The sequence below is a fragment of the Gymnogyps californianus genome, chromosome 15 (assembly GCF_018139145.2).
Source record: "Gymnogyps californianus isolate 813 chromosome 15, ASM1813914v2, whole genome shotgun sequence".
Taxonomy (NCBI): domain Eukaryota; kingdom Metazoa; phylum Chordata; class Aves; order Accipitriformes; family Cathartidae; genus Gymnogyps; species Gymnogyps californianus.
In genome coordinates this window covers 9,749,293-9,772,163 of record NC_059485.1, presented here as the reverse complement: position 1 = coordinate 9,772,163, position 22,871 = coordinate 9,749,293, and the positions used below count along the sequence as shown (strand labels likewise).

General features: G+C 47.2%; 1 protein-coding gene across 1 annotated transcript; it reads right to left on the bottom strand.

Annotated features, from left to right (window-relative positions):
- Positions 1-241: 241 nt before the first annotated feature.
- On the bottom strand, positions 242-6,619 carry ITPRIPL2 (ITPRIP like 2). The gene is made up of 2 exons (XM_050906195.1): positions 6,609-6,619; positions 242-2,603 (listed from the first exon to the last, which is right to left on the bottom strand). The coding sequence occupies exons 1-2, from the start codon at positions 6,617-6,619 to the stop codon at positions 1,112-1,114; spliced, it is 1,503 nt and encodes a 500-aa protein (XP_050762152.1). The 3' UTR covers positions 242-1,111.
- Between the last annotated feature and the right edge of the window lie 16,252 nt (positions 6,620-22,871).

Here is a 22,871-nt window from a genome sequence, read left to right as displayed (position 1 = left end):
GGTCAAAACACTGCCACGATCAGACAACTGGTTAGGCAGTCATCCAAAAATCCCACCAAACTCCTACCGGAGAGCAGGAGGGCACAGCAGTCAGCTTACAGCACTGAGATTTGGACTGGTTTAAGGTTTGTTCCAAAAAATAATACAGAATTTCTTAGTTCTGTTGTTGGTCCTTGAGGTAAAGCAAATTCTAAGAAAATAATACTTGAAGACGGGAAAAAAAAAAAAAAAACAACTCAACAAGAACCCACAAACAAACGAACCTCAGACTATTTCCTTAAAAGGTGGTTTTCCTTGGGATGATTCAAACATCATTCTTTTAACAAAATACTAATGCCTCCTCCTTAGCAATATTTAGTGCAGCCAATTATCCTAAAAAGAAGGTCTTTGTGAAAATAAAGTGCTATTTGTTTCCTTTTATCTGTATTTCAATCCTTCAGTATATCCTTCACTTGAACACAGTAACGTGCAACTATAGTCTTCATACTGTTATCGGAGAGGTTTCACTTCTTCCCTCAATTTTACATTAATATACGCATGATATTTCTCTTCAGCACAATGTATTCGATTACACAGGAAATTTAAAGCATGTCATTGAGCATTTCAAACTGTGATCCACACCCATGCTCTGGTGCTCATTGCATTTTAAGAGCATCTTGGTACGTTGGGGGGGGGGGTGTTGTTTGCACTTACAGGATTTTTAAATCCCAAATGGATTTTGTATCATAAAAAGCAAATCCCAGAAAAAGGTCAATTTTGCCACTAGGACAACAAGTTAACATGGATTTCCAGAAATGTCATTTTGAGCCTGTTAAAGTTAGGTTTGCAAACAGTCGACTGAACGTAACGCTTCTCAACTAAGGCATTTCCCCAGAAATTTCACAATTTTCCCATGAACAACCAATGAGATTAAAAAACAAGAATCACAATTTCATTAAGTCTTGGCCTCTGGTTTCCTAGTTTTCTCAGGCCAGGGACAAAACCACAGAACCACGTTTAAACAGGTCCCACCTTCCTCAGGCAGACGCGGTCTCTCGACGGACCAGCGGGCTGGGAGTGCGTGCTGCCCCGGCAGGGTCCACGGGCAACACCGGCTCACCCGGCCACTGGCTCACTCTCCTGGTGGCTCCTGCCGGGCCTCAGCGACGTGCCGGCACGGGGCGGGCACCGGTCGCAAGTAGCGGGGGCTGCTGTACATCCTGATGATGTGCGGGGCCTGGATCCAGGTGTTGATCAGCTGGAAGGCAGCCAGGTCCAGCGTGGGCCCGTCAAAAGCGGCCAGCAAGTTCACAGGGGCGGCTTCCTTGAGGAACCGGGGCAGCGCCACAGCCTCGGGGAGGCTGGCGTTGCCCAGGAAGAAATGCATCAGCACCTGCTTGCGCAGGCAGTCCCTGAGGTACAGCACCAGGTCCTCCAGCCGCTCCACCAGGAACCGCTCGTCCCAGGCCTCCAAGGGCCCCTGCACCAGCAGAGAGAAGAGGGCCGTCTTCAGCACGTAGGAGGAGAGCACCCGGCCCCACTGGGAGCAGAAGGGCTCCTCCAGGCCCTGCCCGCGGAGGTCCCGCAGGCCCTTGAGGATCTGCAGGCACTTGAGGTGGCAGGAGGAGGCCGGGGCCTGCTCCTTCAGCCAGCTCAGCAGCCGCTGCTCCTGCCGCGAGGCATTGAGGCCCCAGAGGGCCTCGGGGGCCGGGGGGGCCTGCGGGCCCTCGGGCGGCAGGGCCGTGAGGTAGAGCGCGTCGCCGAGGGGGATGGCAGGGATGAGGCGCACGGCCATGGAGATGTGGCAGCAGACGTAGTCGGAGCAGGGCAGGATGTGCAGCGTGGGTGGGCGCCCGGGGCAGGCGGAGAGGCTGATGCGGCAGCGCTCCTGCAGCCGGTACCGGACGGCGCCCAGGCACCGCTGCAGGTGGCCCTGGAACCAGCGCAGCACCAGCCCCGAGGAGAGGTGGCTGCGGCCCTGCAGCTCCACGCAGAAGCCCTCGGCGAAGGGCCGGCAGCGGCGCGGCCAGCCGGCCCTCGCCCGCAGGCCGCAGACGAAGGCGCCGCGCGGCCCCAGCCCGTCGGCACAGCGCGGCTGGGGCTCCAGGTGGAGCGGCAGCCGCAGGGGCACCAGGATGTCGAAGCAGTCGGGGCTGCGCACCTTGTGCTGCTCGTAGGCGCTGCCGATGCGCACGAAGTCCCCGCGCAGGCTGAGGGCCAGCGGGCCGGGCTGCAGCCCCTGCGCCTTGGCGGCGCGCACCAGCTCGGCCACGACGCGCCCGACGTGCGCCTTGCTGTGGCCCAGCACATGGGGCGAGAGCCGCAGCTGCCGCGCGTAGAAGCTCTCCAGGGCGCTGCGCCGCGACCCCGCCGGCCCCGCCGCCCGGACCCCGCCGGGCCTCGGGCCGCCGCCCGCCGCGCCGCAGCAGCGGGCCAGCAGGCAGCCCAGCAGCAGCAGCGCCGAGCCCTTGAGGAGCGGGACGGAGCCCGCCTCCGCCGCGCCCTCCCCGGCCGCGCCGCCCCGCAGGGCCTGGTAGAGACAGAGGAGCGCGGTGCAGAGCGCGGTCACCAGCGGCCACAAGACCCGCAAGTTGAGGGCGTAGACGGGCACGGCGCGGCGGGGGCTCGGGCCACGGGGGTGGCCGCCGCCCGGCCCCGCGGGCGGGGAGCGCCCGCCCCCGCCGCCGCCCCCCTCCTCCGCCCCGGCCGCCCCCAGCGCGGGCCGCGCCGCTGCCCCCCCCCCCCGCCCCGCCGCTGCCGGCACGGTGCTCGCCGCGCGCCCCCCTGCCTGCCACCGCCGCTCCGCTGCGAGGCTTCCTCTTCCGAGGGGAAGCGGCGCCGCGTCAGCCGCCGAGTGAGCTCAGAGGAAATGCCACGGGCGGCGGGCCCGGCCGCGGCGTGAGGGCCGGGGGCGTTGTCCGCCCGGGGGCCGGCCACCCGGGCCGCGGCCGCCCGCGGGGCGGGGAGCGGCGCCGCCCGCTCCTTCCCGCCGCCGCCGCCGCGCTGAGGGAGCGAGGCCGAGCCGCGGGGCGCCTGGGCGCCGAAGCGCGCCCGCGAAGCCCCGGGCCTCGCCACGGGAGGGGGCCGGGCCCCCCACAGCCCGGGCGGCTCTTTCCCCGAGGGCAGAGCCCCTCCGCCCCTTGCACCGCGGCTCCCGCAGCGGCCTGCCCGTACTGGCCCCGAAAGCGGAGCGTGAGCCGCTCTGTGGGCACCGAGCACACGTTTCCATGCCCCCCTCACCGCAACCGGACACTGGAGGGTTTTTTTGGGTGTAAAACTCAGTATTTCTGTATCCCCATGTCAGGGGGAGGACTGTTTCGTTGGGGAGTGCTGCTGCCTGGGCAGTGGTGCCATGTCACAAGCTCAACGTTGCACGTTTTTCCTCAAATAAAAGTGTTAAAGGGCTGTCCTGCTGCAGGGGAGTCTCTCCCGTTCATAGCTCTGCCTAAGGGTCTCAGTGGCAAAGGGACAGCAAAGTTGTCGCTGTTAATTCACCAGGGTGTGTATGGTCTGCTGCCGTACTAACAGCTGCTTGCAGTCAAATCATTCAAAAGCCTGAGTTTTTTTACTTTGTGCTCAAATTATTCAGACGCTGACAAACTAAAAGGGAAGAAATAACCCTGGGAGAAGTTACTAATCTGTTGCAGAGGGACTTTGGGCCTCGTCTGTTGTGCGACAGCCAGTATGATATCAGGCCCACTGTTGTTAACCACGACTGTCACAACGCTTCTGCCCACAGCATCACCCTCAGCACGAACCAGATGGAAGAATTTGGGATCCCTCAGAAGCGCACACACAGGGCTACCTCGGGCGTCATCCCAAGCCTACAAACAGCAGAGCCAAACATTCAGGTCAGAAGACAGGCACAGAAACATCACTGCACGTGCAAAGCCTCCAGGTACTTCTGGAGAGTTGAGCAGTCACATTAAACCCCATAGAAGTCACTGGGACTTGTCTGTCACTAAGACTTGTTCACCCAAACTTCTCCTTCAGGGCATTGCAGGTCTGAAGAGATCATTAGCACCTACCTTTCCTCATATCATGTCTCCCTCATGGGCTGTGCCATCCCCACTGTAGCTGAGCCGTATTTCTGGATGTGTCTTTGTGTCCCAACTAGCTTTAGCTTGAATAGTCCGCTACAATGGTGATGATTAAACCTGAGGAACGAGCATATCAAGCTCCTGCAAGTCTTTGGAGATTCCAATTACCTAAAGATGTGACGGCAGCATTTCAAATTTAGAGAACAGGAAAACTGTGACACACAGTACCACATAGATCCAGTCATCAAGGTGGTCTGACATTTTTCTTATTCAGGGCAAGACTTCTTTCTATAGCATTTATCTGTCACTGTATTTCTTGACTGGATTGTGTATTGCTCTTTTTTTCTTTCTAGAATTCATCCCCCCTGCTTTCTGTACAGATACTTGAGATCATTTTTAAATGTGTATTTTGCTGGAAGCGTGTTAGCTCTGTCTCAGATGTTGATGGGGACAGGATCATCATCCTCGGCTTCTGTTTGTTTAATAAATGTTTACTGAGTTTTGAAGCTGCTGAAGTTTAAGGAGCATCTATGTAAGCATTCTGTTGTGGTTTAATTTCAGGTGATCAAGTTATTACTGCATTACTGCAACTTGCTGCATCTGCATAGTGTCACGGGTGGCCCGATGAAGGTGAAGGAGCAGTGCTTGAATACAAAAGACTGAACCCAGCAAGCTGAAAATGCTGTGACAAGGAACAGGTCAGAGAACCAAGTACAAGAGATAGGCTGTACAAATGTTTGGTTATGTAATTTCTCTTTATATGAATCAAAACACAACTTCAAGTACATAAAAATCATACTTCACAGAAAGAAGCTTATGTTTTGTAGCCAAGATGCTGCACTCAAAGTCACACTAGATAACCAAGGTCAAGCTGCCTGAATTAATTCACAGGCAACCAAACCAGGGTGAGAGTCAAGAATACACTTGAGAGCTACAGAGAGATTTCCTAACCACTCCAACACTGACCCTTGGAGTTATAATCAGGAGTTTGGGGGTTTTTTTAATTGAAAATAAAGCAGATGTAAACGTAAGAAACCATGGGCAATTTTATAACATCTCAACCAGCACAGTATTCCATGCCCCATGACCAAGAGTGTGTTTTCTGACAGCTGTGGGACAGCTGACGCCACAACCTTGCTACTCAGAAATGTCATTCCACACCAGCCGTATCTTTGAAAACGACCAGGAAGTGAAAAGCATCTTTCTTTCCCACTCCTTGTTTCACGTTTTCCTGTATTTCTTCACAAAGCCGGATAAGAGGACAAAAACATTCATCATGCTGCTTACTGCCTGTGACCCATCGCTTCAAATACTTTATTCTGCACCCCCAAAACACAAAAATGTTTAAAAAGCACAGCTGTGCTGGTATGAAACCCATCCTTCAAGATGTTTTATTGAAAAATACCATTGAACTCTATGAACCCATTGGCCCATACGTTCGACTTTTATTAGCCTGTGCTTTTTTACACCCTCAAGCCCAGCATGTTTCACATGCCTTCAGGTCTTGCTACAGGCATACCGATTTTTCAAGACAGCCTGCCTGCTCTTTTCATGCAAGGTTGATTTGATTAGCTGCACGTCCACGCTCAGGAGACAGACAGCTACATCTGCAGGAGCTGACATGGCCCTTCATGCCTGTCAGGCAGCTGCTGCCCATGGGGTGACCTAGAGCTTAGCAGCACGGTGATTATCACTGTGGCACCCACGTACAGGGGAACGGCTGCAGCCTCCCAGCCAGCCATGGGCCCCACAGGCTGGAGAAAATGCAGATGTCACCGCAGCCAGCGGGACAAGCCCAGGGGCCAGCTGGCAGAAAGCGTGCGACCAGCCACACCAGACCCACCAGTGCAAACACTGGCTCAGCACGTGCTTGTACATGCGCCAGACAGTGCTGGTGCAGGCTCACTCAAGCTGCAGAATAACAGGTTGTACGCTAATAACCATGACCTCAAAATCAGGACCAGAGTGAAGCCACAACACTGATTTATACTACTGCTGTTTAAATTACCAGCTAGTCCTTTCTCACCTCCTCAGCCAGTGGCAAGATGAGAGCTGTAGAACCTGGGGCTGGTAAAAGATGGCCAACGACCTCTTTTCCAGGACCTTGGCTGCTTCACGACTCCCTGGGCGCAGGCTGGGTCTCTGAGCAAAATGCTGAATACATCAGAGGTGGGAGACTTCACAGAGGTGCTCAGCTTTACTATCTGGACCTTACTTAGAAAGAGCCAATTTAAGAGCCGCTCCATCTATCTGCTCACACAAGCTAAGGGCATATGATGGCTGCTGTACCAGAATTGAAGTGGTCATAAACACAAAACTGCTTTCAGTTACCAAATAGCGACAAGCATCATTCCTCATTACCCATCATTCCAGTCCTACTGAAATTATGCTGCAGGGGCTGTATTTACTTTGCAATGGATACAGTTCATCCACATTTATCACAGCTTCTCCGTAGTTTGCATTTTACAACACATCACAGAGGAAAAGAAACAAACAATTTTATCTTGTCTGGAGTACTTTGCTCCTCTTATCACTTCTAGTAACAAGAATATGTTGAACTTGAGAACAAGTCGCAGTGGTGCAACTCACCTCTCCCGCATGGTCTTACACCACTTCCGAGGAGCTGGACCACATGCAATACATTTACTTCTGTGGTGGCTATCAGATTTGTTTTCCTCTTTCTGTGTCTCCCAGAGAGTAGCAGCTCATTTGTTTGGATTAGCAAGTTATAATGCTGATGCTCTTTGGTTTTTTGCTTAAGCAGTGGTCTTCTTGTTCCTCTATGAAAAAAGTTTATGAAGTTTTTAATAGCAATTGCACACTCCAGAAAAATAATAGGTTGTACACTAATAACCATGACCTCAAAATCAGGACCAGAGAGAATTCACAACATCAATTTTTACTACCATTGTTTAACTCACCCATTGTTTAAATAGATGTTATCTAAACACTTGCTACAGAATGTCCCATATCCAGGATATCCTGTTCACTAAATAAGGAATAATGTTATACTTATTCACATACAAGTCTAAGCTAAAAATAGATATCCCAGTATATACGATCTGCATGATATCTCTGGAGGAGATTTGCAGAGGCAAAAGGAAGTGTTGGGTATATAGGATCCATTAAAGTTTCTCCACAGTATTTCATACATCTGTGTAACTGATCTGTTAATGCTACAGTATGCAAGAGACTGTCTGAGACGTAGGAAGAGCAACCTGCACCATCTGAGTAGGTAGAAGAAAGTGACATCTGAGCGAGCTCACCATCTGAGTAGGCAGAAGAAAGTGGCAGAAAGACAGAAGGCACAGACAGGTGACGACATTTGTCTGGTGCTTTCACGACGTACCTGAGACACAAGCCTTAGACTTCCTCCCAGCTATCCCAGGTCAGCATCTGCCCCAGTGAACCAAAGCTGCATGTAGTTTATTGCAGGTGCAGGAGGAAATACATGGGGATCCCTTCCTGCACCAGTGACGTACAGCTGCTCTTCTACAGTGAGTGGGTTATACCTCCAACTTATTATAATGCACTATTAAACAGTCCATAGCAGAAAAGTACAAGAATTGATTGCCAAAAAATACAAGTCTGAAATATTGGTCACTTGACTTCATGCCCTGATGTCCTGGTTTCGGCTGGGATAGAGTTAATTTTCTTCCTATTAGCTGGTACAGTGCTGTGTTTTGGATTTAGTGTGAGAATACTGTTGATAACACACTGATGTTTTAGTTGTTGCTAAGTAGCGCTTATCTTAAGCCAAGGACTTTTCAGTTTCCCATGCTCTGCCAGCAAGCAGGTGTGCAAGAAGCTGGGAGGGAGCACAGCCGGGGCAGCTGACCCGAACCAGCCAAAGGGATATTCCATACCATGGAATGCCACGCCCAGTATATAAACAGGGGGAGTTGGCCGGGAGGGGCGGATCGATGCTCGGGCATCGGTCAGCGGGTGGTGAGCAACTGCACCATGCATCACTTGTCTTTTCTTGGGTGTTATTTCTCTCTTTTTTTTTGTTATATTCCTTTTCATTACAATTATTATTATATTTTTATTGTTACTATTGTTAGTATTTTATTTTACTTTAGTTATTAAACTGTTATCTCAACCCACAGAGTTTGGGTTTTTTTCCGATCCTCCTCCCCATCCCACTGGGAGGCAGGGAGGAGCGAGGGAGCGGCTGCGTGCTGCTTAGCTGCTGGCTGGGGTTAAACCACGACACCCAACCATTACTCTTCTAAGTATTTCCTCTGAAACAAAGCTGCTAGCTCATCTCCTCCCCCAGCCCACTGGGTGATCCTGAGAGGGAGATGCCATGATCAAAATAAACATCCTTCACCTGCCATTCCTCTGACTCCCAGGTTTTACAGGATACTGTTTGTTACAACACAAACCAACATGATCGGGCAGACATGAATCCATTTTGTATTGTGGACTAATGAATCTCTGCCAGTCACAGCAGCAGGGTGGCCGAGTCCCCATTTAGGGATAGGAAAACTGGAGAGGGTGTCTTGCTACCACAACCAGCTGAGCAGACTTAGCAAACCAGGACTGAGGAGAGCCAGACCTCCAGAGCACATGCACGGACATGGAGGAGTTTGGGGGTAGGGGTGTTACTGCACATTCTCTCTTAAAATATTTTCTGTTTAATAAGTGGGATGTTCTTGCCACCTCTGCCAGTCTGTTTGCTCACTAGCTATCAGCAGGGTATAGCATTTCTTAATCAGAAAGCCTGCAAGCAGACCTGGCTGCCATAAACCACATATAGCCCAATACAGGATTTCCTTGCTGTAGAAGGATGGCTTCCTGAGTAATTCATACAACAATCTCTTGCCCAAGCCTGTCCTTATCACAGACAGAAATACTCTGGCTCTACGCTGGTGAACAGTACCAGCATCAGCTGGCTCATCTCCAGCTTGTCACATATTGTTTGAAAACCCTCAAGGACTTTTTTTTGCATAGAAACTTTTGTGAGCAGGGCATTTATACTTACCCATTACACCGGCATTCAGGAAGCCATGCCTGTATGTTTCCAGCTAAGCAATGCAACAGGAACAAAAAACCCCGGCCTACCTACATTAGTGTCAGTTGGCATGCCGAGTTCTGTCTGACAAGCTGCGAGCATGGGAGACTGCCGTCACATGTCCTCCAGAATGCTGAAGTTGCTGGTATTGTGAAGAAAGCCAACTACAGCATCATGGAAAGGAAACATCTTTCAGCAAGGGGAGTGCAAGTATACAGCCATCATATGGAAGAGGAATCAGCAGTAACTGTGAATGGAAATACCCTTAGGTATTTCCATCAGAGATGTTTCTTACATTGAAAATGGAAACACGAAAACTCTCCAGGTCAAGATCCTAAGTCTTGCACTTGCTCTTTAAGTTCAGTATTTGATGTGATCCACATATAAATGACAACAGTCATGCTGACGTTTAGCTTCCAGTGCTGTATCTAAAGGCTCCTGCCAACAAGCCCTGCTAACTCTCCTAGGGCAGCCGAGGAGGTTAACACGCTGTGCTGGTCCTCCCAGCACCCTGCTGGAGTGCGCTGCCAAAAGCCAGCCCTGTGGGCATGCCTTACCTACGGCAGTTCAGGCTCTTATCCAAGAGCTCGGGTGGCAGGACGAGGCCCCAGCGCGTCACCCTCCTTGTGCAGGGCAGTCCCCGGGGTGCAGGAGCCTGCTCAGCCCTTCCCTTTCCCCACCACCCCCAGGGCTCAGCAGAGCTTGTGGGTCTGAGGACCTCCAAGATGGAACCAGGTAACCCCCAGGTTTAAAAAGCATCAGGTAGAGCCAAACCTTACACGTGCTTGTGTTAAACTAGTTTAACATAAACCAGTTTAATACCAATCTAATTAAACCTGGATGTGTGTGTGTGCGCGTGCGTGTGCGCAAATGTAAATTTAATCACTGGCTGAAATGGTTTAGCTTAATTAATGGTAAGTCACTTAAATGTATATTTGCACCATAACTTGCTAAACTAATAAAAACTGATCACATAGCTGAGCCCTAATTTCCTGATTAAAGCAGAGTAATTTAAATGAGGATTGTAACAGTTTCATTATACCAGTTTGGGATTATTGTGCCATTTGATTGATTTTAAAATCAATTTATCAAGACTGGACCATTTTAAATTGGTCTGGATCTTTAATGCCTGTTTGCTAGCAAAGAGAGGACTTAGGAAAGAGAATTTAACACAGATTTCAACTTGCTATTTATTGCTCACATTATTGGAACACACTTTTCCCTTTGCTTCCCAAGGAAACTATGGTGCTTGTCCAGCACTCCCCCTCCAAATAACTTTGCAATCAATTTGGTTGAAATTGGCCATTGGGAAAGAGAGCAGAGGCCCAAAGCATTAATGTATGCAATTTCATACAAGAAAGATGCTGTTAAGGTCCTCAGGCTGCAGCAGGACGTCGGCACTGCCTGGCCATCTTGTTCCACTTGAGACCAATAAAGCCAAAACCTCATCAGCTGCTCAGAGAATCACCTGTTCTTTTTTAACATTAAAAATATAAGTTTTCACAAAGCAGGTTAAAACTTCCCTCACCTTCACCACTACACGTATAAATCCCACCTACCAGTATTTGTGAATTTATCCTGGCAGAGTCTCGAGTCACACAGTGAAAACAGCTCCTCGGTGATACGCATCGCCTTAACCACAACAACAAAAATAAAAAAGCTTCTGTTTTTCATAAACCAGTGCAAGGGAGTTAGAGAAGAGACCTTGGGCTCATCCCACAGCTTTCCACTGGTTTCAGCAGCGCTGTGCCTGTGTCACTGATGGCTTTTAAAGAGCAGCAAAGCGGGCAGCAGCCGCCTCCCCTCCAGTGACTCTCATTACCAGGTCCCAGCCATGAGCCTGCCTGAGCCAGCATTGTTTCTCACCCCTGCGTTCCCAGAGGGACTGTAGCAGAGGTTCTTGGGCTCAGGGGGGTTTCACCCCACACCTACACAGGGAGCCTGGCAGCAATCTCCAGCTGGCGGCATCTCCATCGGGAAGTGCCACCCCGGCAACAGCAGCCCACGCAGGGCAGTGTCCTCTGCACTGCTCTGGCCGACCCGATTTGGGTGGAAAAATGCTGGGGGGATGCTGCGGGCACTGCTCATCATCAGTTGAAATGAAAACCTTGCAGCACAGTGCCTGGTATAGGAGATGTCTGCACATATAGTTGTTTAAATCATGCTTAAAAATCAGCCTCACTCATGTAATCTTCCTGCTTCAAGGGAAATTCTTTACCTGCTCAGCTGCCCTGTGAGGGGACCAGCATTACAGCGCTGGAGCCTGAAATCCCACCAGGAAGGCTAAACTTGATCTCTTCCCAGCATCCCTCCGCACTGATTCTTCAGGCTGCGCCCCTTTAAGATTAAACGTTCCACAGATCAATGCAAAGCAACACAATTACTTCATCAGCAAGACAGCAAGTGCAGCATATATCTCTTTGTTTAAGGCCAGTCAGACGAGCTTATTAAATGACGGCTATTTTTACATCTGGTGTCATAGCTTTCCTTATTATTACAGTGCCGACCCCTTGAACAGAGGTGGGATCATCCTTCATGTCCTACCTAATTCAATTTAAATCTATTTTTTTTAATTTACGACACAGAAGGCATCATATTTGCTCCCTGGAACTGTAAAATATGAGTCGTCCTTCCCCTCTCATATAGATACAAATGCAAAGCAAACCCACTGAAACAACAGGAACCACACAGGCTCACCTAAGGGAGACTGAGGTCAAGCCCAAACTGCCTTTACAACAAGCTGGTTCACGGCTGCGTTTGATTTCTTACTTTACCTCCAGGAACACATTCTGTCTCCTGTTCCCTTTGCCATCTCTGAAGTGGTAGCTGCAAACGGGGGAGGAGAACAGTGAATGCAAAAGGTTGTTTTTCCCTGTCTCGGCAGCAGTGGGAAGGGACACGTCCATGACCTGGCTGAGGTCCTACTATTGCAAGTGAGTGGATCCCTCACTGGGGGCTTTTACAGCGCTCAGAGAAGCTAGCAGGAGGTTTTGCAGATGGGACACGAGGGCACCTTCCAGAGGAGCACGGAGGATGCTGAGATGTCCTCCTCCGCAGCTGTTGGTACCTTATCTCTGCTGACACGAGGCCCCTTTGGCTCCCTGCAGACGGCTTCTCCTCAGCATCGGGCTCATGTTGCAGTGCCCAACACCACCACCTTCCCTAGCAGCAGGGTCACCAGTACCTCTGGGATCTTTATGTCCGGGTCCTCTCTGAATGGAAAAGAACATGCTCGTAATTAAAGGAGGACATAAATGTTGGAGAAAGCATGGAGCAGTAAAAGACCACATAGAAAGTGTTACAGTGAAACAGACTCAGACACCTTTGCAGCATCACACATTAGGGACCGCGGATGTGGCACTGCAGAGTGGAGACGTCACCAGCCACCCTCGCAATAATTTGCTGATCCTCACGGTAGCAGAAAAAAGGGATATCCATGGTGGCCAAAGAATGAAAAGCTTGAATTGAAAAATAAAGAGGAATGGTTACCCACCTGAAAACAAGACTTCCGCTCGGATCGCAGCTCTTTAAATGACACGACATTGCCCTCGTATGAATGCGTTATTCCGCTCCCATCTCTCTGCTCTGTCTGCTGCCATGGCGTGACAGATGACAGAGGCTTGGGGAGAGATGCTTCAGGCTGAACAAATTTCAAGCTCTGAGAGCACTTTGATATTGAAGTTACACACTTGAAATTTCCATACCTTTTGCTCCGCTGTGGTTACAGCTTTTCTGGGATCTGATCTGATGGGAGCTTTAACAACTCATCTCTGCGGGAAGATTTTTAGTCATTTAATAAGTATGAAATACCGAGGGTTGCATCTGAACTCACTAAGAGATTTCAGTTCACACAATTTCAGCACCAGCCTTTGGCTCTGGAATAAATAACATACCCTCTTTCTAGATCAGTTTTTTTGTCAGATTTATGAATTATAAGCCTAGGAAATATATTTTAAATATCACTCCTAAACATATTAGAGTACAGTGAATTATTCACGATGATTGAATACTTCATTGGATTTATTTCCCTTGTTTTAATGAATCATGCATGGACTTTTAGACATTTATCTTACTTGAAGCTGTTCACAAAATACTTTGAATGAGCAATTTTGAACCAGCAGGTTTCTTGGACACCATTTGCCTCCGGTATCCTCTGTCATTTGTAGTTTGCGCTGTGTGTATAGCTGTACACGTGCTACAGCACTGATTTAGCTCCCTGAGCAGATGACTAAATAAATAATAACATAAGATTAATTGAAGGCAGGTATTTCTACAAAGAACAGGTATCTCCCAAACAGCCAGCCAGCCAAGTCCGTTTACACCCTGTCCATTGATCAAAGAAGGGGGCGGGGGGAGGAGAAGAATAAGAAACAAACATAACTTAGTTTTAGTGCCCATCTTCATGCATCAGCAAAAGGCAAGCCACCCAGGTCAGAATATACCTGAACAGGGCACGGCGGCCCGGTATGTAGAAGCTCAACGGCAGCCAGGTTGTCCTCTCCTGGCCTCCAGCCACATTGCGGGTCATAACAGCATGAAACCACCTCTCCTCAGCTTCAGGGAAACCCAGCTCCTGCTCCGCAGTGTGAATGCACCATTTGTCACCAGCTCACCAAGAAGGGCTGGAAGGCTTTGAGTCCAGGAAAGGCATAAACATGCCTGTGTGCTCTCTCCATCCCAGGAGAGCCAGTGGAGAGCACCCAGCGGACTCGAAGACATGGCTAGTAAAATGGTCTTGCCAGCCCTCCTAAGTGTAAACCGCTCCAACTACAGCCACCTTCCAGCCACTGCCTATCCCCTTGTCGCCTACTCAGGCGCAGCCGACTCCACACCTGAACGTGGCTCATTGCTGGTGATCCGAGCGGGCCATAGCAGCTCTTATCTCTGTGAACACTCTCTCTGAATAAAAGGCACATTGCCCATTCCTCAGCTCAACAGAGATACATAGTATTAGTAAGAGGCACGCACTGATGTGCATTTGCATAGATACTTTCACCCACCCATCAATAATCAAAATCAAGTGTCATGATAATACTTGCACTTGTAATTCATTACCTTCAGCACGAGAGTTTGATTCTTTCTGTAACCCCCTGAAGCAGCTGGATAAGGGGCACAGCTGGACTCGCCCAATGACCTAATGATTTGAATTAGCAATACCTTATAAAATTATTTTAGAAGCCAAGGAAAGCAAAGCCCACAGAAAAATCAGACCCAGCTTATACCCAGCAAAGCAAAGCAAAATGAAACACCTAAAATCCGTTTAAGAAGTTGCTTGATTTAAGGCAAATACAGATGGGTAGTGGCTACAACTTCTGAACCTTCATAGCATGCAAGTCTCGACAAAGGGGCGAACAGCAGGGGAATGGGTCCAGCTCCAGAGACCAAATGGACTTTGATCCACTTTGGATTCTTTATCCTTAACAACAAACAAAAGAAAGCAAACAAAAACAGCTACTGAATCAAGTCCGTGATGGTGTGTTGTAGCAATTTCAGATTGTTGACTGTTTGCACAAGAAGCAGATTAGTATCTTGGTATGTGGGAGAACTCAGGAATGAGTAAGTGTTGCCTAAGATGAACAGGGTGAACATTGAGCAAGAGCAGAGTGTGGCATAATAATTGCCAGATGCAGCAAAATTTATCATTGGTTTTACAAGGTAGACGAATATTCTCTAGGAATTCTCCTCTGTCATCTTCTCCTCTTGGCTTTATGCTATGTTTTCATACCTAACACATGCAGCTAATATATGTAATTTGTTCTGTTAGTTTCTCTTGGCTGTGAAAATAAGACTTCGCAAGGGAAATGTTGGGGGGGGGGGCGGGTTTAAGTAAATCAGAAAGATAAGTGTACTAGAATTCTGCTGATTATTCTTAACTCACTACAGCTCAGCCTGGAATAAGTACTCAGTATGAGATGACATATGGAGGGTGTATTATAACACATCTTCTAAAAACAAGGCTGTATCAGTATCACATGTATTTTGGTAAGTGCAGGGAAGATAAAAAGAGGGGAAAATATAACCATAGATTTTCTTGTTAATAGGAAAGTCAGTGAAAACAAGACACAGGGCTTTCACCACTGAGTGGTGAGTTATTTCTGTTTGAATACCACGTCTATGGAGAATGAGTCAATTGGAAAGAAATATTGAACTATCAGGTCACTCTACAGGTCACTTCAAAGCAATAGCTTCAAGTAAGTGTTTTTATCCCAACACTTTTGCAACATCATTTCCAAGCAATGTATCAGGTAGGTCCAGATGGCTGCTTCAGCAGTTATGAATTGTCAGCGATGCAAGCTGAAAACCAGGCCGTACTTTGCCTGCTCCATTTGGGATTTTTCCATGGATTAGGCAACAATCCACAGGAAGGCTCAAGGTTACTCATACCAGCTTACCAGGATAAATCCTCTTGCTGGTCACCAACGTGACACATCCAGTGAGCACTAGGATTCGTGCCACATCTGTTGGAGATGGGCATATGTTCCAGCTTATGCTGTACTAGTACCTTGTGCTGCAAGTCTCCACATTTATGCCAAATAAGCAAATACAGCCAGCTCTAGGGTCTGTCTATAAACACATATATCTGTCATCTTTCTTTGCAAGGCTTAGTTCCCCGAGAAGAGATAACGGATTTCTCTTGCATTATCCCTCTAAACATATGCCTGATGTCTTACTAGATTCTCACATTTTGTGTAAACAATAGCATTTGTGTCACTTAAAATTGAGATATAATTATTTCTCATTAGCAAGTATTGCTGCAATACTTGGATTGGAGGAATTGAAAAGTGGACAGTTGTTACATTTTTTTAAAAAATCACAACATTTCAGCCCCCTTCAAAGTCTTCATGTAAACTGCATTTTTCCTGCCAAAGTCAGAACAATGAGGACTGACAAGATGAGACATGGAAGACAGCTCCTCATCCGTCACTAGCAGTTAGCTTTCCAGGTCAGGGCTAGAATTGAGCCATTAAGCTATACTTGCAGAACAATCTCACCAGTGATTTTAAGTCCTGCTGCTGTTCTTTTGCTGGATAAAACCACTTAAAGGCAGCAAAGTCTGCACAGTTTCACCAGACACCAGGAGTGCTGTATGGTTAGTACAGACACCCATGAGGTTCAACTCCTTTCAAATTGCATTTCCAGTGTATTTCTGCCACAGACTTGCTAGGTGGCCACAGGCAAGTTGCTAAATCCTCAGAACAAGTTTAGCCTGGAGCATCCAATTATCCCCGTTGCTCTTGGGCTTAGAGCTAAGCATAAACTTACATCTCTAGTAGACTTGTACCCAGTAGCCTTCTCTTAATCCAACCCTAAAGCAAAGCCCCTTTCTCATGGGAATGCTGCAGGCTAGTAGAGGAGAGACGTTTGTTAAACAACAGCATCACTCCTGAGAGGAGAGCGGGAGTCTGCTGCGCCTGCCTCGGGATCCGCAGCCATCCGCACAGGGAGACTTGGAACAACACATCCGGAGAGCAGAGGCCCCACCGTGCTTCGGCATTTGGGCACTAGTCCTGGGAAAGCAAGTTGTGTGTGTTCTCCTTCCTCAGAAGCTGGGTGCCATCTCTGGAGCATGTCTCTGCCTCCACAGGAGGGAGGAAACAATCTATCAGCAAGATGAGAGACAGGTTTAAATTAGACATAGACTACTGTTTAAAAAGGAAATTTACTTTAATCCAGAGATAGCAACAAAGATCAACGGGATTGAGTCATCTGCCTTGGCATCGCATGTCTGTCTGGTCCTATAAGCAAATGCTTTTCACTCCACTACATGTTTTATCCATTTGCATACACAGAGCAGCCTCTGACTATACAGCTGCCCTCAAACCACAAACCTGGGAGAAATTGAAAATGAAGCTGGCAGAGCTTGCCTTCAGAATGCACTGCAAAAAAATTCAAATCCCCCTCACCCGCTGCTGCCTCTGCTCTGACCCGAGCAGTCCCTGGCAAGTGGCTGGCCAGTGGCCACAAAGAAAATAGAAGAGCACTGCTAGTGCTAGAAATAATCTTTTTATTCTGCAGTCCAGAAAAAATATTTTAAATAGGAAAAACACCTACTGTGTGTGTATGACTTGCTTTCATTAATACCGTGGTCTATACACGTCCATCTGTACCATCAAATGAACAAGTCCATCTGTCCTAGGCACAGGTAACATCAAAAAACAAATCACTGACAGTTGGGTAGAAAATACCTGCAGGGTAAGAAGACAGCTTCAGGCATTCACATGAAGTCTGGAGTCTAAAACAAATAAGGAGACTGTCAAGGTGGTCACCAGATGCGCCTCTTTCTTTCCTCCGTGCCAGTTCAGGAACAAGGCATTGCAAGGAGAGCTACAGCTCTGCACCCTCCTTCCTGGGGACACAGTGCCACCAGCAGGTACCTTTTGCTGTGAAAGCCATGAGTGCAGTGGAAAGGCAGCAGGAACGGTGCAGCCATGCAGAGGAGAGATGTGCACCCCAATCCGTGCCCTGTTTCCCACCGCCTTGCTCACCGCCTCCCAGGCTGCTCTTCAGCACACGGCTCGGTGGAGGACACTGGGAAGGTAAGAACTGAGTGATCTAATAGTTGCCTAAAACTACTCAAAGAGTATTTACCAAGATAGTGGAGCCAAACTCTTTTCTCCATGGTGCCACATGACATCACAAGCAGCAGCAGCCACAGTCTCGGAAGGTTCAGGACGGATATCAGAGGGGAAAAAAAAAAAAAAAAAAAAAGCATCATGTAGTAAAGCGCTGGAATGACAGAGATGTAATTCTGTCCAGTTTATCACTGCTAGAAAAACATGGTGACTGCTTAGTGCGCAGCCTGCTCACAGCTGACGAGATGACTCCAAGCTTCCGAGCAACACTGCTGATTCTCGTCCATCAGATCATTACTTCCAGTTAAGAACAGCACAAGTAAAGGCAGTGCCACAGCTTTAATTCGTGAAACAAAGATATTTAGCACCAAAAAAAATAATCTTTTTTTAATATCAGCATAGGTGTATTAATCTGCATCTTAACACAAGGAAATGCTGCTGCTGCCGTAAGCTGTATTACTGGACACAGAGGTACCATCCCCTGGTCTCCTTAGGTTTGGGTTCTGCTCTGTAAAACTGTAGTATAAGGTGGTACTTCTCAAAAACACCTGAAGTGAACAGGAGGCTGCAGTTATTGAAAGCACCTAATGACAATAAATGGAATTTTCCTTCTAACACAGTCAAGTTGTTTTAGAGATGTTACCCACTGAAGCTGTTCCAATTAACCATTAATTCACTTACTCAACATTAGATCAGCCCCCCAACTCTAAACAGGAGTGTCAGCAAGCTATCTTCAATGCAAGTTAAGTTCTGCCACTCTGGGAGTACAACTGCAAAGCTGCTGTCATTCTCCTAAATCTATTCAGATTTTTCATCTGAGCTACTCTGGGGAAACTGAATTAACAAATAGAAAAATGGTACCTTTAAACAATCTCCTCCCTTATCACACACATTCCTCCTTTAAATTGGCCAATATTGTTGACTTATCCCTTTAAGCTCCCCAGTCTGAAAATATGTGCAGAATTCAATGCAAGTGACATGCCACAACTTCGAAGCTAGTAACAAAAAATGACTGGCACACCATTTGAAATTATATCTTCCCTAAAGTCAAGAAATGAGGCAGACACAAGGGACTGTATAGATTAAATAACCCCTGAAATGCTAAGAAAAAAATAGAGAAGTACAGTCCACATCATCCCCAGCATAGGAATTGTATGGCATATCCTCAGTCAATCTGTAGCAAGCCTAGCTCTATTATGATCAAAGTGAGCCACACAGATTTACTCCAGACAAAGATCAAGCCCATGAGATCCGATATTTCTTCTATCTGTAATATTTATCATCTCAGACAATGATTTAGCTCTCTGCCAAACAATCTTATGAGTCCCATTTTACATAACTTGTGGCATAAGTCCATTCAGCTTATGTCAGCATCACCACATTAATCACAGCCATGGGGATTTGATTTTTGCCTAGCCTAGCTGCAGCAGCAAGAGGCTGAAACACGTACTGGCACAGCCAGACCTACACTGCCATGGCATCACATGCGCCTTGCCACCCTGGTAGCTTTCTAGAGCTATTACTGACGGGCCACAGATCTTCAGAGCTGCTTTGAATTTTCCTAACCATCCTTCTTGCTTTGTGAGACAGAGCTGCCGTTGCCTGTTTGCTTTCCTTTGCTGGGTTCTCCTCCTCCCGAGCCAGCGCGGTGCCTACAGACAGTACGGACATCCTGCTTCAGAGCTGTCAGAGCATCAGAAAAAGCCCCAATGCTCAGCACAAGGACTGCACCATCTGGTCATGTCACTCGCCTCCAAGCACCGTCATTACCTTAAATCTCTGACTCAGAGCAGGTTTGGAGAATAGGGGCCAGATTGTCCCCAGCACTGATTGCAGGAGGAAACAGTAAGAGGTGAGATGCTGATCAAGGAACAGATAACAGCCCTGTAGCCCTATGCACACACAGATGGATACCCTCTGCTCCTCCTCACCGAAAAATAAAACTCACTCTCCTTCCAGAGGAGAAAATGAGGATGAAACCCTTGGTTATCACAGGAGCTAGAAGCAGCCCTCATTACTTTGAGGGGAAGGATTTCATCCCACTGCATATTACAAGACCCAAATTACATGCTTATCTTACGGTTCAGAAGCAAGCCCCAAAACCCAAAGGCACAGTGAAGACCCTGTCATCTTCCCCACTCCCTGTTTTGAAAAGGCAGCATTTCACAGCCTCCCTGTCTGATCCAAGTTCCTTTTCCTCTGTCAACACGACCAGAGTTCATCGAGAATCACTATAACAGACTCGTATAAGCTATATACTTTGGCCTCCACCTGCCATTGACCCCTGCCAGGATGGCTGACATTAGTCAGCTTTAGTTCTGCCTCAAAACATAAAAAAGAAACTATAGCCTTGCAGCAGCTGTACAACACAAGTTCTGTACAGCACTTGAGCATCTCTAGTCCTTTTGTAACCTTCTACCACCTTTTGTAGTCTTTCAAAATCTGAAACGGGTTTTTAAACAAAAAAAAAATGTCCCTTTTGCATGAGGAAAATGAAAAGCAACTCCACTTTCTATGTACGACAACAAAAGAAGAGTAACTGCCAGCGAGCAGGGAAATGCACAGCCATTGGGAGTGGCAGAACAGCTCACCCACACTTTAATGGATGGGCACAAATATGCTGCTCCAGTAAAAAGAAGGAACAAATCCTGCTCGGGAGCATAAAGCAGAGTTGTTCTCCTGATTCATATTTTATGCTCACAGCTAGAGACAGTATTACTCTCTGACGGCCTACTCAAATGTGCAGGATGTCTTCAGCTGCTGAGGACAAAGAACTCGCTGTGAGTGCTTTCACAGTTACTGCAGATATGGCCAAACACACTGACCTCACATGGCGATTTCCTGGTATTTGATGTTCCCAGCCTTTGGCCAAACTAAACGCACTAAAAATGAGATTTGTCTCTTAAATGTTGTTGCCCCAAGTGAGCAGTGTGGGATAGTCTCGGAGGCCACCCACATCTTGGACAAAGGATCACACGAACGCTTCTCTATGTCAGCAGCAAATCCCACAACTGTTGAACACCACTGCAGATATCTTCAGAGAATCTCTGTAACCACTGTCTTGGAGAATATCAGGCTTCAGCTGAGTACCATCTATCTAGGAAAGCCCCACGGATGCCTTGTCCAGTATTCAATCCTGATGCAATGGCTAAGAGACCAGGAAACTGTCTGGCTCGGTTTCCAGTTTATATCACAAGACCATTGTATGCATGGGTGTGCAACTTCCAGCTTTGAGTCAAAACATACTGTGCCCCTCCCTCCCCGGCTCTAATACTAGACTTATAAAAGATGCTGTCCATGCTGCCCTTGTTATTAAAGACTTTACAATGGACTATTCATCAAGCAATCTTTTTTTCCTCTTTTTACTCAATTATTAAAGTCCATGACTTACACAACTGCACTGCATGTTCTTTCAACACCACTTGTTAACCCTTTGGCCACTTTAATTAACCATTCTTTTGTGCTGATTTCTCTCTTCTCCAAATTACCTAGGAATTTTCCACAGGCCAGCATATCAAATGCTTTAGAGAAAATTAAGGCAAGAATTCTGCTAGGTGTAACGTTTGTTCAGAGAATTGGTCAAGTTAGGGAAGACAGCGTTAGTCTAATATAACAGACCTTTAGTAAACTCAAGTTTACATGCACGCTGCTCACAACTGTCTGGGGCCGAGGCAAGTAAAATGACAATCCCTTAGAGCTATCTTCTTATTACGCAGTCCATGAGAAATCTGTGATTTAGCTTTGAGTTCTCCGAGTCAAATTATCCCAGTGGGTGTGCAAACCAGTCATAGAGAACCAAATGCTACTTTGTTTGGACAATGTAAATAACATCAGTAGTTTGAGTATAACCAGGCCACACTTGCAATGGTGTGATAGAAATTATTCTTAAAGAACGTACAAAGTGTCAGTCATAATAAATCATACAGAACAGGAATTTCTATATTAAAATTTAACCTTCAGTCTAAGCTCCTTCACAAAAAAAGGGTAAATAATCCTCTTTAAGAAGTCTTTCACGTTAAATTATACACCATCAGTACCTACAAACACTTAACAGAGCTACTCAAAAAGGTAGACTCAGATGTACCTGGATTAAATGCCGTCTGAAGCCTCACCAAGCTCCCAGATGCTTGGATTTGAGAAGCTCTGAAATGCTCCCACAGGTCTTGGATTCCTGGCAGCAACTCCGCACTTCTTATCCTCCTCTGGTCTCCAAGCAGCTACAAAGTCAGTACGTAGCATTTGGCCAGCACGACAGAACTGGAACCAGCACACAGCAAAACTTCATCAAATTACTTAACTGGCCTCAATATAACGGTGTGGTTTTGCCATATAAGGTAAAAGTCAAGATTGGCAATGGTGGCCCCATTCCTCATGACAGTAATGGGCAACACTTGCTACTGTTTTATTTCTTGATGTCCAATTCCTTCCTTTTGAACTAGGTTTATACCTAGTTGAAACAATCCCACATCCATAGCTGACCTGTTCAATTAGGTATACCCCATTGCTTGGGCTAAGAAATACTGACTTCTAGTACATCATAGCTTTTAACCAGAAAACAAGATGCAAGAAATTCTGCTACCTGATCTGTCGAGCTTAGCTATTCTTATTACGAAAAACACCAAAACAAACAAAACCAAACCCACAAACCTGTAGAAACTGGAAAACCTGTAAAATTGGGAAACAAAAGTTAGTTTATGGCAGTTAACCAAGCTGCATCTCCCCAAAGTTTTAGAAGCATGGATATTAGGGGAAAAGCACGGATAAGTGCTTTCTATGTGACCCACAATTTTACTCACAGGGTTTCCCTGCCTTGCCGCATATAATCAGAACATCATGCTTCTCAGCTACAAAAAGAGGTCTCTCACAGGGACTTTAAATGTTTGTATCAAGATATCAGCATCTTCTATATTATCCTCATGCATTCGGAAAGTCATCCCATTTCCATAATGATGCAACAGGAAAAGAATGGAATGGTCAGGAAGTTCTTAAGACATAAAGAGCAAAAGATGCAATCTTGCACAAAGTCCCTTTCATCCCTACCAGTTTAAGACACACTAATTCCATTGCTGCACTTTTATCATCTTTGATCAGTGTTTAACAGGACAGACATGCACAACTTTGTCTTTTTTATTTCTATTGCTCCATGCCAGGATGCCAGCAGAAAGCGTGAAGAAATTGTTCAAACATGGAGAAAATAAGAGCGTCTCTATTCAAGAGCCACTGAAGACTAGAAGCAAAGTAAGATAAACTTGAAAGCTTTAA